General features: G+C 40.9%; 1 protein-coding gene across 1 annotated transcript; it reads left to right on the forward strand.

The window, feature by feature from the left end:
* The first annotated feature begins 456 nt into the window (after nt 1-456).
* Nucleotides 457-14140, forward strand: LOC141791700 (organic cation/carnitine transporter 2-like). The gene is made up of 11 exons (XM_074672337.1): nt 457-694; nt 1234-1416; nt 4556-4659; nt 4914-5068; nt 5194-5365; nt 7120-7246; nt 7640-7740; nt 10785-10999; nt 12746-12928; nt 13239-13374; nt 13767-14140. The coding sequence occupies exons 1-11, from the start codon at nt 488-490 to the stop codon at nt 13834-13836; spliced, it is 1653 nt and encodes a 550-aa protein (XP_074528438.1). The 5' UTR covers nt 457-487; the 3' UTR covers nt 13837-14140.

Below are 14140 nucleotides of genomic sequence, written 5' to 3' on the forward strand. Positions count from 1 at the left end.
CTTTGCAGTTCAGGATCAAGCTTTTGTTCAAATATCCAACATTAACATTGACACAGACACTGTGGGGGGAAATGTTGGAGCCTGTGTTTCAGCTCTGCAGTGCAGCCTCTGCAATGTTGTAAAGTACAACTTTGCACTGTACAAGTAACATGTCGTGATAAATATTTCACAAACACATCATGATATCATTTTGATGATGTAAAACAAATGTAGAGCTGATAAACCAAAAAGAAAGGAAGCACTTGTGGCTTTCGGAGGTCTACCAGTTGTTTTTATGGCTCCATGTAAACAAAGTAACTCACATTGAGGTGGGTTTTTTTTTTTTTTTTGTCTGGGACTGGGCGGTGCAGGAGGCATGTCCACAAAGCCCTACAGGTTTTTCCACAAAGATCTCTTTGTAGAGAAAAGAGAACAAGCATTTCCTCGATGACGATGAAGCTCGCAGAAGCAGGAATTTAGTAAAGAAACATCCTCACGAGGCTTGACCATGAAGAATTATGCTGAAAGCATCGCTTTTCTGGGTCAGTGGGGACTGTTCCAGCAGGTTGTCTTCTTCCTGCTCTGTGCCAGCATCATGCCCAATGGATTCGGCGCCTTTACGCTCGTGTTCCTGAACGACATACCAAGTCACCATTGCTTTATCCCTGGAGATAACCTGACAGAAGACTGGCTTAAAAGCATCATACCATTTAAGGTGAGACTTCCTACGTCTTATATTAGTGTCATTGTTTGCCTTTCAGTTTACTAGTTATACGCCCTATGCAGCACATTTGCTAAGCAGTAATATTTGCATGTGCTTCTCAAACCAAACAAAAGGATATCAATGAAATTCACAGCTTGCCTTCACTCATCGACAGAGTAATAAATATCACCATGACTCAAACAGAGCAGGGCTTGCTGGATGCAGAAATGGCAGTCATTGCCTCTACTTGTCTGAGGAAGGTTTCAGCCTTGTGTAAAATCAACTTGAGTCACAAGGTTAAAGTTGCATGATAGGAAAGAGCAACCATGAGCAATTAAAGGATTTATTTAGGCCTACTGGAATTTAACAAAGCCACACTGGTTGAGCTGTACGGGCATGTTTTAACCACCGGTTTGTCTGGTGAAAGCTAAGATGCCCTTTTTTGTTAGCGTCTTTGAACCACAAGCCTTCCATGAAACCTTCAGGTTTGTATCACATGTTTTTGTGAAGTTTTACATGACAGCTCATGAAGCCTTTTTTTGTGCTGTGAGATGGTGAATGGAAAAGAGGAGAGCAGCAGCTGCAGCAGATACCGCCTGGATGTGGTCAGAAACCTCTCCGCTCAGGGATTCGTTCCTGGAAGAGACGTCAACGTCACTGAGCTGGAGCAGGAGGGCTGTGTCGACGGGTGGAGCTACAGCAAAGATATCTACCAGTCAACTATTGTCTCTGAGGTGAGTGTTCAACAGTCATCTGGATGTCTTCCTAATCATCACCCCCCCTTCCAGCCTGTAGCTGTTTTCCACCTACTGGAATATTCCATCTACTGGAATTAGTTAGCATTACAACTCATTATAACGATTCACCAAGTTTTGAAGCCAAATGACCCCATCACAGGCACAGCTAGAGTCTGTGCAGTAGAGACTGGGAGGGATCCTGGGAGAATCTGAGTGGAGCCGGGTGAAAAAAATAACAATTATTATTATTTCTTTCTTTCAAGTGTTATTTTACAACCCCCCCAAAAAATACACAAGAACGACAGCTGTCATTCATGGTTAAACATAACCTAAAGCCTCATTTTTAACATCTTATAATCAATGAAAACAAAGCTTTTCAGAAAAAAAGAGGACTTGAAGACAAGGCAGCCAAATTATATCTTCAAATAACTGCAACAATCGGATGGGAGAAACATTTCTACCAGGTGCATTAATTGTTTAAAGTTTGACCACAGCCCATCTGGAATGACTGGGGAGATGGGTTTTTCGACCTATACTGCAGCCAGCCACCAGGGGGAGCAATTTTGTGGTGACCCCACTTCGAGCCAAGCAAGATGGCATCCATTTTTTTTACAGTCTATGGTGGCAACTAGTAATTTTTGATACCATCAGTTTCCTACCCATCTGATACTTGGTAAAAATCAGGCTTGTATCGCCAATAAGATTGGACACTGATACTTTGCGTAAATACATGTAATGTGTCTGGTAAATCTAAAAAAAAAAAAGAAGAAAATAAAGCCTTTATATCATAGACTGTATAAAACATGGACGTAGTCTCCCTGATGTCACTCATCTGTTTTTGAAACGGAAAATAAAGCACATCGGCTATGGCGGCCATATTGGTAGTGGTAAGGGCTTCGTGTAAAGCTATAGCAACAGCAACAAGAGCAACAGTGCTCTGCATATTTCACAAACAGCGTCTCGGCTGATTGTGGAGCTAAAATAACTTCCGTTGACTTCTTTTGCACTTTGCCATTCTTTTCTTTACAAACTGCAGACTATAGGCCGAGAATGAGTGACGGACTGAACAACGTGCAGGTGCGCTTACGCATTATGCATTTACCCAGGCGGAAGAAGAAGTAGTGTCCACTGAAAAGCATATTATGTAGATACATTCTGCTATTGGTCTGTCTCTGTCTGAACTACCAGAGCCTATCTCTGTATCCCATCCAAAACCTAAAATCACGGATTTGATCTGCTGGTTTCTCAACTACGGATGGGTACTGAATCAGGTGCTTTTATAGGTACCTTCTGTCACAGGTGCCGATTCATGTAAAATCAAAAGGTACCATGTTTAGGTACTTAAACCCATCCTTGTGACGGTGAGGTACTGGAAGAGTGGGCAATTTTCCATACTGGACATGGACACAGTATTGCAAGGTTGTATATTGAAGAATAAATATGTTAAATTAAAGATTTTTTTTATTATTAATTTATTCCGTGTCATGAAATTACAGGTCACACACTGTACATTTAGAAGTTCTATCACAATTTCCATTTCATGATCGAAAAGGGGCAGGAAGAAGAAAATCTTATTAATACCATCCCGTTTCTTGACATAATAAAGCAAAAATATTTGATGTTTGAGATACTTGAGATTTTATTAGTATTAGACTTTATTAAATTGATGCTTTTGAACCCCATGAACACAAAAAGTACCAGAAATTGGTACCTTTGAGTACCGAACAGATTGCCAGGTGCTGGGTATAGGTACCATATCGTTTCAAAAGTGAAAGGTACCCATCAACGCAATTGATCAAATTTTCTCAATGAGGAAACTGGGCAAAGGGGAGCCCGCCTGCCCCAGCACAATGTTTGCAGCGTGGTATTCGATGAACTACTGGAATTTGTGGTGGGCCGTCTGCCTGTTGATCCTTTCCGTCAAAGATGCAGAAGATGTCTACCTATTTGGATTTATAATAACAGGCTTTCTGCTGGTTAGAGTTGGCGGTTTCCTGATTTATCCCAAACTTCCAAAGAAGTAGGCGGCACTTTTGGTAGTCAAGCTGCCCATCATTGAGGGATTGTGCAGGGCTGTCAATAATCAGACTTAAGAGATATGCAAACTTAATTTCAGGCAGGATGTGAATCCTGGACAACTTTGTGAGGTGAACAACTTGGAGAGGTTGTTTTAGTTTTAGTTTTTTAGTTGAGTTTATTTCAGTCACATCAGACATGAAATCTCACCACAAACACCAAAGTGAGAAGTGACACAGCAAACAAGTGTTATGTTTGTGCTTACCCGCATTAACCCCATACAATCAACAAAATAAAGCAAACTTACAAAACAAGACCAAAAAAAGGTGTAGGCTGAAGCCTTTGCTTATTTTGCCTACCCTTTTCAATTCAGAATTTACTCAGCTTCCTTTTGGTTGATGTGAAACAATCAGAAATTCACATTCATCCAAAATCTGAGCACGTTTTGTGCTCACATCATAGTTCTGTTGTCAGCTTGGCTCGGCTATAATGGGCCACCAAAATTAGGTCATTTGAACTTAAGGTAGACGGAGAATTGCAGAGTCTACCTGACCCAAACAATCTTTATCTCTCATTCACCTCCATCAGCTGTACACTTTATGAAACTAAAAACCAGCGTGGCATACAACAAAACGACTCAACAGAGCAGTCATACGACATACACCTGTAACATCATTTGGCTGTTTGCTTACAGCCTGTGTTTCTTTTGCCTTTTGTTCACTCAGGGTTGGGCTTCCCTCTTATACCACAGCAAAGCTCAGAGTCAGCGTCAGGGTTTGACATGTCTCTTGTCATTTGGCTTCATCTTGAATTTTTCAGGCATGAGATTGTTTTCTGGTCAAACTAGTGAGACCTGCTTGTTACTGATTCATCTTTTGAACAGTGAAAAAGTGTTGTGACTTGTATTTCCCTGGACCAACAAAGGCAATATGGATGTCCAGATGTTATCTGTCATAAAATGGAAACGACACAGGAAAAAGTACAGAACACACTGCAAAAAAACAGAAATCTCATCAAGTGTTTTTGTCTTGTTACACTTGATATGAGCCACATTTAACGGATCAGTCCAGAAAAATGTCTTATTTCAAGTTTTTAAAGACAAAATGTTTGGATGTTTCAGTTTGACCTGGTGTGCAGTGAGCAGTGGAAGCAGCCGTTCACCTCCACAGTTTTCTTTGTTGGAGTTCTTTTTGGATCCTTCTTCTCAGGACAGCTCTCTGACAGGTACTAAAACAACTCTCAGACACAACATCTGAATCTTATGTTACAACAGTGCAGAGCAAACATGCTTTATGCTAACTTATTTCTTTTCCATACTTGTACAGTGGAAATTTATTTTGACACCAGTCATCCAAATCCTGTAACTGATCATTTATTGATTTAAATGTGATAAGTATGTTTCTGTCTGTGAAAAGATATTTTTGTTTTGCTCAACTCATTTCATTTTCTGACCCATTTTTGTCATTTTCTCTCTATAGATGTGGAAGAAAACCCATTCTTTTTGCGACCATGGCCGTTCAGACAGTTTTTACTTTCATTCAGTTCTTCTCTGTCTCATGGACCATGTTCACCGTCCTCCTCTTCTTCAACGGGTTGGGACAGATGTCCAACTTTGTAGGTGCTTTAGTGCTGGGTATATATGAACATCTCATCCTTTAAATTCTGCCTCAATAGTTTCACTAATATAACAGATTTTAAACTCACTGGAAAAATCCAAACCTGTATTGAACTTACCACACGACCTGTTTTTGTACACAGGTGCTGAGATCTTCACTGGCAATGTGCGAGTCCTTTACTCGTCTCTGGGAACATGTTTAGGCTTTGCCCTCGGCTACATGGTGCTGCCTCTCTTCGCTTACTTCCTGAGGGATTGGAAATCTCTCTTATTGGCTATGTCCATACCTTGCCTGGCCTACATCCCCTTCTGGTGGTAAGATATATTTTTTATATGACATCGTTCTCTGATTTTATATACACTCAAGAGAGTTGAGTGTCATTTTGAAACATTTTAAAACTGAAACCAACAGATTTTCCCAATCACTCAGTATAATGTTTGCATTTGGTTGGAAAGAGCTGACGTGTACATACAGAAGACAACCATCTTCAGGACTCATAGTGACAATCAGGGCTTGACATAAACTTTTTTGCTCACCAGCCACTGTGGCAAGTGGTTTCACAGAGTTATTAGCCACTCAGCATTTTTACTAGCCACAATTTTGTTGTTGGATAATTATGTTTAATGTGATTAAAGCTGACAATGGCATGCTAAAGTTTACTTAAACTAGATTTACAACCTTTTTAAATGTGAATGACCCCTGTACACACTCAAATCAAGACTACATAAATCTTTGACACCGCAGGTCATCATCAGGTATTTAGTTTTGAAACTGTTGTGTGGAAGGTTGTGCTCCTTTAATATGAAAATATGATGTCCATTGAGACAAAGTAATAAATGGAGGAGTGGGGACACTACTTTGAGTCTTGAGCATACTAAAGCAAAGACTTTCTATGAGGTGCTTGTGGGAACATTTATAAAAATATCAGGGACTGAATCACCTGAAATGATTATTTCCATATAAGTAGGGTCTGCAAGAGATTTCATCACTTGTTCGTAAACACAACATTCAAACTGGGCTCCTCCTCTTTGGCTCAGTGCCAGCAGCAGCGCACACCCACAGCCTCCAACCATAGACTACGTAAACCATAGACTGTATAAAACATGGATGTAGTCTTCCTGACGTCACCCGTCTGTTTCTGAAACGGAAAATGAAGCACATCACTACTGCGACCATATTGGTGGTGGCAAGGGCTTTGTGTACAACTAGAGGGCGCCTGTCGGTCACTTGACCCTGAGCTGTGCCTGATTGGCCAAGCTTGTGATCTTAATATCCTCTGAACAGCTGAGTTTGAAAAAAATCAGCCCCATTACAGTGTGTGCCGATATTAAAATAAGCGACTCAGACAGGTAACGGTTTTTGAACCAGGCTGTAAATAGGTTAATTTCTGCTTTGAAAACAGATTTTTTTTTTGGTGTGTTTGTGACTTCCAGAACTTCTGGAGTCAGCCTCTAGCAGACACTCGAGCTTGTAGCATTACACTTCTTCATGGGAGAGACATGAGAGCCATGCACCTGACTTGGCATGTTAGCACAAGCTAATCACAAGTATATGACACATACCTGGTTAGCAGAAAGCTAACTCATGTCGCTCTTCATCCCGTGCTGCTCTCTAAGACTCACCCTCATTTAGTAAAATGCTTTATCTGTTCGATGTTTTGTTTCACTTTTGTTGTGTGTTTCTTGCACCGTGCTACGTCCAGTACCGTAGCCACCCGAGTTAGCTTTTTCCATTGCTAAACAACATGCAAGCCACTTGCACACTAGGTACGGTGTGATTGCACTGATGTAATCACGCTTACTCTGTACCCAGAAACATCCTGACACAGCCCAAACATCAACACAAGCTGAGGAGGGGGTTCAAGGCAGACACAGACACTGACACACATGCAAGGAGACCCATAGGAAACGATTGAGCAGGATTATTCCAGTGAAAGTTGACTTTTTTATGAAAATCCTGCAGGGTTTACCTTTAACTACTCACGTGATTCAGATCAAAAGCATTGACATTGTACCAACTCACCCTCTCACAGTTCATTCCTTTTGTGTGCTCCTGTACAATGAGGCAGGTTCATCCCAGAGTCTCCTCGGTGGCTGCTCTCTCAGGGAAGAGTGGAGGAGGCAGAGGCCATCGTGAGGAGGGCAGCGAAGTGGAACAAAGTCCAGGCCCCGAGGGTCATCTTTCAGGGTCATAATGTAAGTCGACTTTGACTTGAATCTTGTGGGTCTAAACACAAACATGTAAACATCACACAAAGATGCTCATGAAGATGATGGTCGGAGAAGTATTTGGGATTAAAAAAAAAAAAAAATAGTTAAGCTCCAAATGATTGGTCTCATTTCAATGTCCAAAGCAGCAAAACAATATCTTGTCATAATTATTATTCTTTTTTTATTTGTTCATAAAACAGCCAGGGCATACATATATTTTTGATTGAAGTCCCAGCTTTGATCTTCTCTTGGAGCCAAGCTCTTAGTATAACTAGTACAACAAGTATAGATATCTTAATGTAGATTTGTTTTCTTTCACTGTTTAAGAAATGCTTTTGCAGAAACCAAACAGAACATGGGAATTTGTGTATCTTGCAGGTGAATGAGACAAAAACACATCCCAAAGAACAGCACAGCGTGCTGGACCTGCTGAGGAAAAGACAGATCAGACTCATGACTCTCATCCTCTGTTTTGTGTCGTAAGTAAAAAGACTCAGCATTCAACTTCAAACATGTGTAAACATTTTCTAACAGTCAAGCACTTCACTAAAGTAGGTCTTGTTCACGCACAGATTTCCTTATTGACAAACTAAAATCTCAAGTTTGTATTGCTGTCTTTGTCGCATCAGGTTTAAGCCTTGTTCAGACGTAGCCAGGTGTTTTCAAAAACAAATATCCCCCCTCATTTGTTTTTTGAAATACTTTCATCCACACACACCAGGAAAATCTGCCCATGAGTGTTTCTCAAAGCATGCCAAACCCATATTTGGCAGCATTTTTCAGATGTAAAACCCATGCCAGCCAATCAGAATGAGCTCTGTTTCCTCGTGTTAAAACAAAACCATGAAACTGAAGTTTTCCAAAATCCTCCTTTTGGCTAAAGTTTTCAGAGAAAGTTTTAAGTGACATAAAACTGCAGTTCATTGTGGATGACAGCATAAAGGTATAAAAACATTTGCGGTTTTCCAGATACCTGGCTACAAGTGGACATGGCCTTAAAGTGATACTCCGGGATGGAACAAGTTGGGTCCTATCACAAGGTTTAGGGCAGAAATTACCCCTACAGCAGTGTTTTTGTGCAGCAGAAGCCCAGAGCGCTCGCACCAAACACCCCCTCCCTGCTCCTCTGCCGGTTTCCTCTGCACTCAGACGGGGCCATATTTTACTTGACCAAAAACACAAATAAACGGACTCCCACCGAAAAAATCTGATATGGGTCTGCATTCACACTTTATTTAGAGAATTTTCAGCGCGTTACTTTCACACAAAAACACCGCTAAATAAGGCTCTAGTTCTCATTGTGGCGTAAAACGGCGCTACCTCCGCTGCAGAGCCACAGCTGGCTATGAGGCGCTCTCCGCTTAGTGTATCAGTCCGCGCGCGGCGTGCCAGATATTAACAAACTCAGGTAGTCTGCCAGGACTAAGAGACACGATGAGAACTAGAGCCTTATTTAGCGGTGTTTTTGTGTGAAAGTAACGCGCTGAAAATTCTCTAAAGAAAGCGTGAATGCAGACTGATATCAGATTTTTTCGACCTTGTGATAGGACCCAACTTGTTCCATCCCAGAGTATCACTTTAATGATGAATGACCTCTGGTGTTACTTAAGGAATTGCCCTTCTTACTGCCAACTTTTACTGTTGTGGTTATCAGTTACTAGTTGGCTGGGTCACTCATAAAATCACAACATTAACATTCGTCTGTGCACGAGTTGACAGTGTTGGCCAGTTAACTGGTTGTAGAACAAACAGATGGCAATAAAATTAAGATTTTGTCAGCATGAAAGTTTTCTTATCTTCCATTGTACAAACAAACTCAGCTAACTAAACTAATAGCTCATGATATCTGTGACCAGTTAAAAAAGTTTAAGAGCTCAGCCTTTAAGAGACAAAACCTGCTCAAAAATGTGGATTCGGTGTGATTTTCTGTCAGGTATTCACTTTGTCATGACCGCCTGATCGCAAAGACTAAAAAGCCTTCTCTGATTGATTCTCTGGTTGATTCTTGAGCTGCATAAGCGAGGCCTCTTTCAACATGCCATCCCTGCTGAGGTTGGACGCAGTAAAACAGGCATTTTGAGTTTCTTCAAAGATTTATGAGATTTATGAAAAATATGAGCCAAGAGGTAGACCTAGAAAAATGTTACTGATTGGCTGTCCGTCAAGACCAGAATTGAGGCCGTTACTGGTCTTCAAAGGCCTCCTATGCTTCTCAAACTCGCCTGTTCACAATTTTCCAGAGAGCAGCAAACATGGGACATTGAAAGGTGAAGAAACGAGGAGGTGAGGGAGGAGCGCTGTTATGACAACGTGCAGACAGGGTGTTTCCATTGCACTTTTGGGACAAAGTTCAGTATCGAAATGTCAAAAAAAAAAACACCTCATAAGAGCGTAAAAACTTTTTATCGAAATTTGAGAGATTTTTCTAAAAAGTGGTGTTTCCATTACCGTTTCTTTATTGCGATATTTAGTTTTTGCGCAATTCTAGGTGTAATGGAAACCCAGCTAAAGAGATCCCACTGGAGATGTTCTTACGGCAGCACAGTGGAGGAGGCGCCATTATGATCTGAGGCTTTTCCTTCAATAGAACAATGGAGCTTCTGGTTGGTCAGGGTCGTCAAACGGCGACTGGCTCTGTGGAGATGTTGCAGGGGGGCTTCCTTCATGACTGAGGGCCCTGGTCTGTGTGCTAATGACTGGGTTTCTGGACTTCTTCCAGAGGAATAAGCTCACTTTTTCACTCTTTGGGACCATCCTGCCTGTTCCCCTGATCTAACTCACACTGAGAACATTTGGGGATGTATGAAGAGGAAGGCATACAGAAATGGGCATCAGTTCCAGACGGTGGACGATCCTCCATGAAGCCAACGTTCCCACAGTCTCCTGGAAACACTCGCATAAAGCATGAAGAGATCGACAAGAACAGTGGAGCTCCTCATTACTGAGTCCTTTTCAAACTTTTATTTCTATTTCAGGAGGTCCGCAGGTTTTTTTTAAGCGATGGTCTTCAACATTTGATCAGCTGATGAACAGACTTTTTCACTTCAAACGTTAGCAAGAAATAGCTTCCTCTTTTTTTTTTTTTTTTTTTTAATTAAATTACAATCAGGGCTATTATCAGGTCTCCCTTTTGGGTATTATCTATAATCTTAATGGCTGTTTATTTAACATGAAGTTATCAAGGTTTATGTCGTTTACAACCCAGGGGGAATAAAGTCTGTTCCTTGGACTCGTCAGACCTTATCTGTCAGGAGATGTTGTAAATACATACAGTGACTGTCTTATCATCTACAAAGCTGCCTGCCACTCTTTATGTACTTTGGTGTCACATTTCAACACGTGAAAGTGTAACGGGTGGGACTGGAATGTAGATGGAGCTGAACACAAGGACAGAAGGAAACAAAACACATACAACAACAGTGACATCTAGAGGTCAAAACAAGAATGTCTACAGCTAAATCTGAATAAAAACAAGGATTCTGACATTGTTTATATATAACAGTCTGTTTTATTTCTCTTTAAGGTTTACAATGATCACTGGATACTACGGGCTCTCCTTCAACACATCCCAGCTCCACGCCAACCCGTACATCAGCTGTTTCATCTCGGCGGCGGTGGAGATTCCTGCTTACATTTCCAGCTGGTTGGCTTTGGTTTACCTCCCCAGACGGTTGTCTGTCATCGGTACCCTACTGCTCGGAGCTTTACCACTTTTCTTCGTTCAGCTCATACCTCAAAGTAAGACATAAAATATGAGACTTATCATTTGATTTAGAGCAAAACAGATTCTACTTTTTAGTGTTGAGCACTAAGGACTTTATCACGTATTCTCACTGCAAAATGTGGTCTTATTCTGAAATTCTAAAATGATCTTTTTAAAGTGTAAAGTATAATGACCTTGTTTGCAGTTTATGCACAAAATATAAGATACATCCTGTTATTTGTCAGACATCAAGTCTTCATGAGTGAACCTTAAGATTAGGTGTTAAGGAAAAAGTGTCTGTCTCCAGGGCGATCTTTTGCGATCTGACCCCTTCTCCTATAGTTGATTTGCCCAAGTGTTCATGAGCAGGACACTGGACACCAAATTTTCCTCTTGTGGCATTGGTAATATGGAAGCGTATTTGGGACATAATTCAAATGAAAACGCAAATAAAAAATACATGTTCATTCAAGAGTATAGATGCATTATTTGAGTCAAAATGAAAAATAAATGTCAATTATCCAATTATAACTTTCCTCTAAAGGCTGTACATTATGCAACATAATTCAAATTAAAATGAAATTAGTGTTTGTGGTTCAATTTTCACGAAGTGGTCTAATAAATACTGGACATGATTCAAATATAAATGCAATAAGGTAAATAGATTTTTTTTTATCAACTTCAAGAAGCACTATGTATGTCAAAATCAAAATGGAGGGAAAAAATTTGCATTTTCATTTCTGAACCTGCCCCCAGACCAACATGAAAATGACATGGAAATGTTGTCTTAAAAAATGATTATTGGGTAATTGACATTTAATTTTCATTAGGACTCAAATAGTACTCCTATATTCTTGAAATGAAGATGCATTTCCTTCCTGTGTTTTCATTTTCATGTTTGAATTTCATTCGCATTGTGTCATATATACACTCACTGGCCCCTATATCAGGTAGATCTTGCTAGTACCACGTTGGACCCCCTTTTGCCTTCAGAACTGCCTTAATCCTTGGTGACATAGATTCAACAAGGTCCTGGAAACATTCCTCAGGGAGTTTGGTCCATATTGACATGATGATGAAATTCTGACCCTACCATCTGAATGTGGAGCAGAAATCCAGACTCATCAGACCAGGCAACGTTTTTCCAATCTTCTATTGTCCAGTTTTGGTGTTGCTGTGTGAGTTGTAGCCTCAGTTTCCTGTTCTTAGCTGACAGGAGGGTCACCCGGTGTGGTCTTCTGCTGCTGTAGCCCATCTGCCTCAAGGTTGGACGTGTTGAGTGTTCAGAGATGCTCTTCTGTAGACCTCGGTTGTAACCAGTGGTTATTTGAGTTACTGTTGCCTTTCTATCAGCTCCAACCAGTCTGTCCATTCTCCTCTGACCTCTGGCATCAACAAGGCATTTTGGCCCATGGAACTGCTGCTCACTGGATATTTTCTCTTTTTGGGACCATTCTCTGTAAACCCTAGAGATGGTTGTGGGTTTAAATCCCAGTAGATCAGCAGTTTTTGAAATACTCAGACCAACAATGATTCCTCGTGCAGAGTCCCTTAAATCACCTTTCTTCCCCATTCTGATGCTCGGTTTGAACTGCAGTAGATTGTCTTGACAATGTCTACATGCCTAAATGAACTGAGTTGCTGCCATGTGATTGGCTGGCTAGAAAGTTGGACGCGTGTGCCTAATAAAGGGTATGCTTCCATAATTGGAATGTATCAATGTGTAAGATTCCCCAAACCCCAACTCCTGAAATCAACAAACATTCTTATTTATCTTCCAGGTCTGTCCAATCTGGCTCTTTCACTAGAAATGTTCGCCAAATACGCACTCACCACTGGCTCCTCCTTGATGTTTGCGTATATCGCAGAGCTTTACCCAACAGTTCTCAGGAATACAGCGACCGGGACTTGCTCCACAGTTTCCAGGCTGGGCAGCTGCATGGCACCACTGTTGATCCAGCTGGGTGAGTCAGCAGCTGTGGTGAAACTCTGCAGCACCAACCAGTTAGTTTGGCTGTTTGTTACCCACCAACTATTTAGAGTTTCTGCCAAATCTGCCAAATCTGCCAACACAGACTGTAAAATGCACCCATACAGGAAACAGTTTCACCACCACGCTCAACAATGGGACTGATTTGCAATCTCCATAAGAAGGAGAAGACGTAAACTAACAATGCAAAAACCAGGGCCTGATAAAAATTTGGGGCCATTGTTTGTCGTCTCACCTTTTCTACCACCAAATCTTTCATTGTTCTACCTTTCTTCTGTTTGCAGGTTTATACTCGAAACACCTTCCATACATCATACTGGGGACTCTGGCTGTTGTGTCTGCCTTTGCTGCTCTCTTTCTGCCAGAGAGTTTTGGAAAGCCTCTTCCTGAAACTATTCAACAAATGCACAGGAGAAAAAGGTGAGATATGATGATGTTTGCCAATACCGATCAGATACCTTTCTTTACATATTTGATGTAGTTCAATAACTGATATTTGTAGACGTATTTCTTTTCCTGATAAGCCTGAATCTGCTGTTTTAAAGCTTCGGTAATTTGTTTAAAATGAGTCATGAAAACTGTCCCATTTTCATACTGATCAGACTTCATGTGTTTTATTATTTTTAAGATTTGTACAGCCAGCAGAACAAGAGGAAAGACTTGTTAACATTTCCCAAACAAAGTTAAATAATAGTTGTATGATTTAAAAAATAAAATCAACAGAAGAAATGATTAACATTTTTCTTACAGGTCAAAAATGAAGACTGTCCTTTGTTATTCTGTCTCAGTGAAATATTGTCTTCTCCTAACAGGATGAAGTGTCCATGCTTTTCTGAAAAAGAAACTCCCAAAACTGTGGTGCTCTTGGACAGTCCGCTTTGATTACCGGCGAAAGCATTTTGAGGGACATTCATGGGATTAGTATATCTGTTCATGCGGCGGCTGTGACTGTTGTGGAGCTGGTCATCTCTAAATCAGAAGGTTGGTGGTTCCATCTGCTGTTCCAATGCTGAAGTGTCTTTAAGCAAGACACTCAACCCAGATTTTGATGGTGATGGTACTGATGGCGCTTACCAAGCCATCCATTCATGAACCGGTAAAAGCACTTTGTTTTATTCAGCGCTTGCTGTCGTCTTCTGACCACCCACTGTCCATTTTTGATGTCAATGTGTTTTCTATCAAAAAA

This window comes from Halichoeres trimaculatus, unplaced genomic scaffold (genome assembly GCF_033239565.1).
Source record: "Halichoeres trimaculatus isolate MK-OKI-2021-1 unplaced genomic scaffold, fHalTri1.1 fHalTri1_scaffold_6, whole genome shotgun sequence".
NCBI lineage: Eukaryota > Metazoa > Chordata > Actinopteri > Labriformes > Labridae > Halichoeres > Halichoeres trimaculatus.

Coding starts and splice junctions, on each gene's coding strand:
- LOC141791700 (XM_074672337.1), top strand. CDS start 488: ATGAAGAATTATGCTGAAAGCATCGCTTTTCTGGGTCAGTGGGGACTG. Junction 1,417..4,555: donor AGTCAACTATTGTCTCTGAG/GTGAGTGTTCAA, acceptor TGGATGTTTCAG/TTTGACCTGGTGTGCAGTGA. Junction 5,366..7,119: donor GCCTACATCCCCTTCTGGTG/GTAAGATATATT, acceptor ACAATGAGGCAG/GTTCATCCCAGAGTCTCCTC.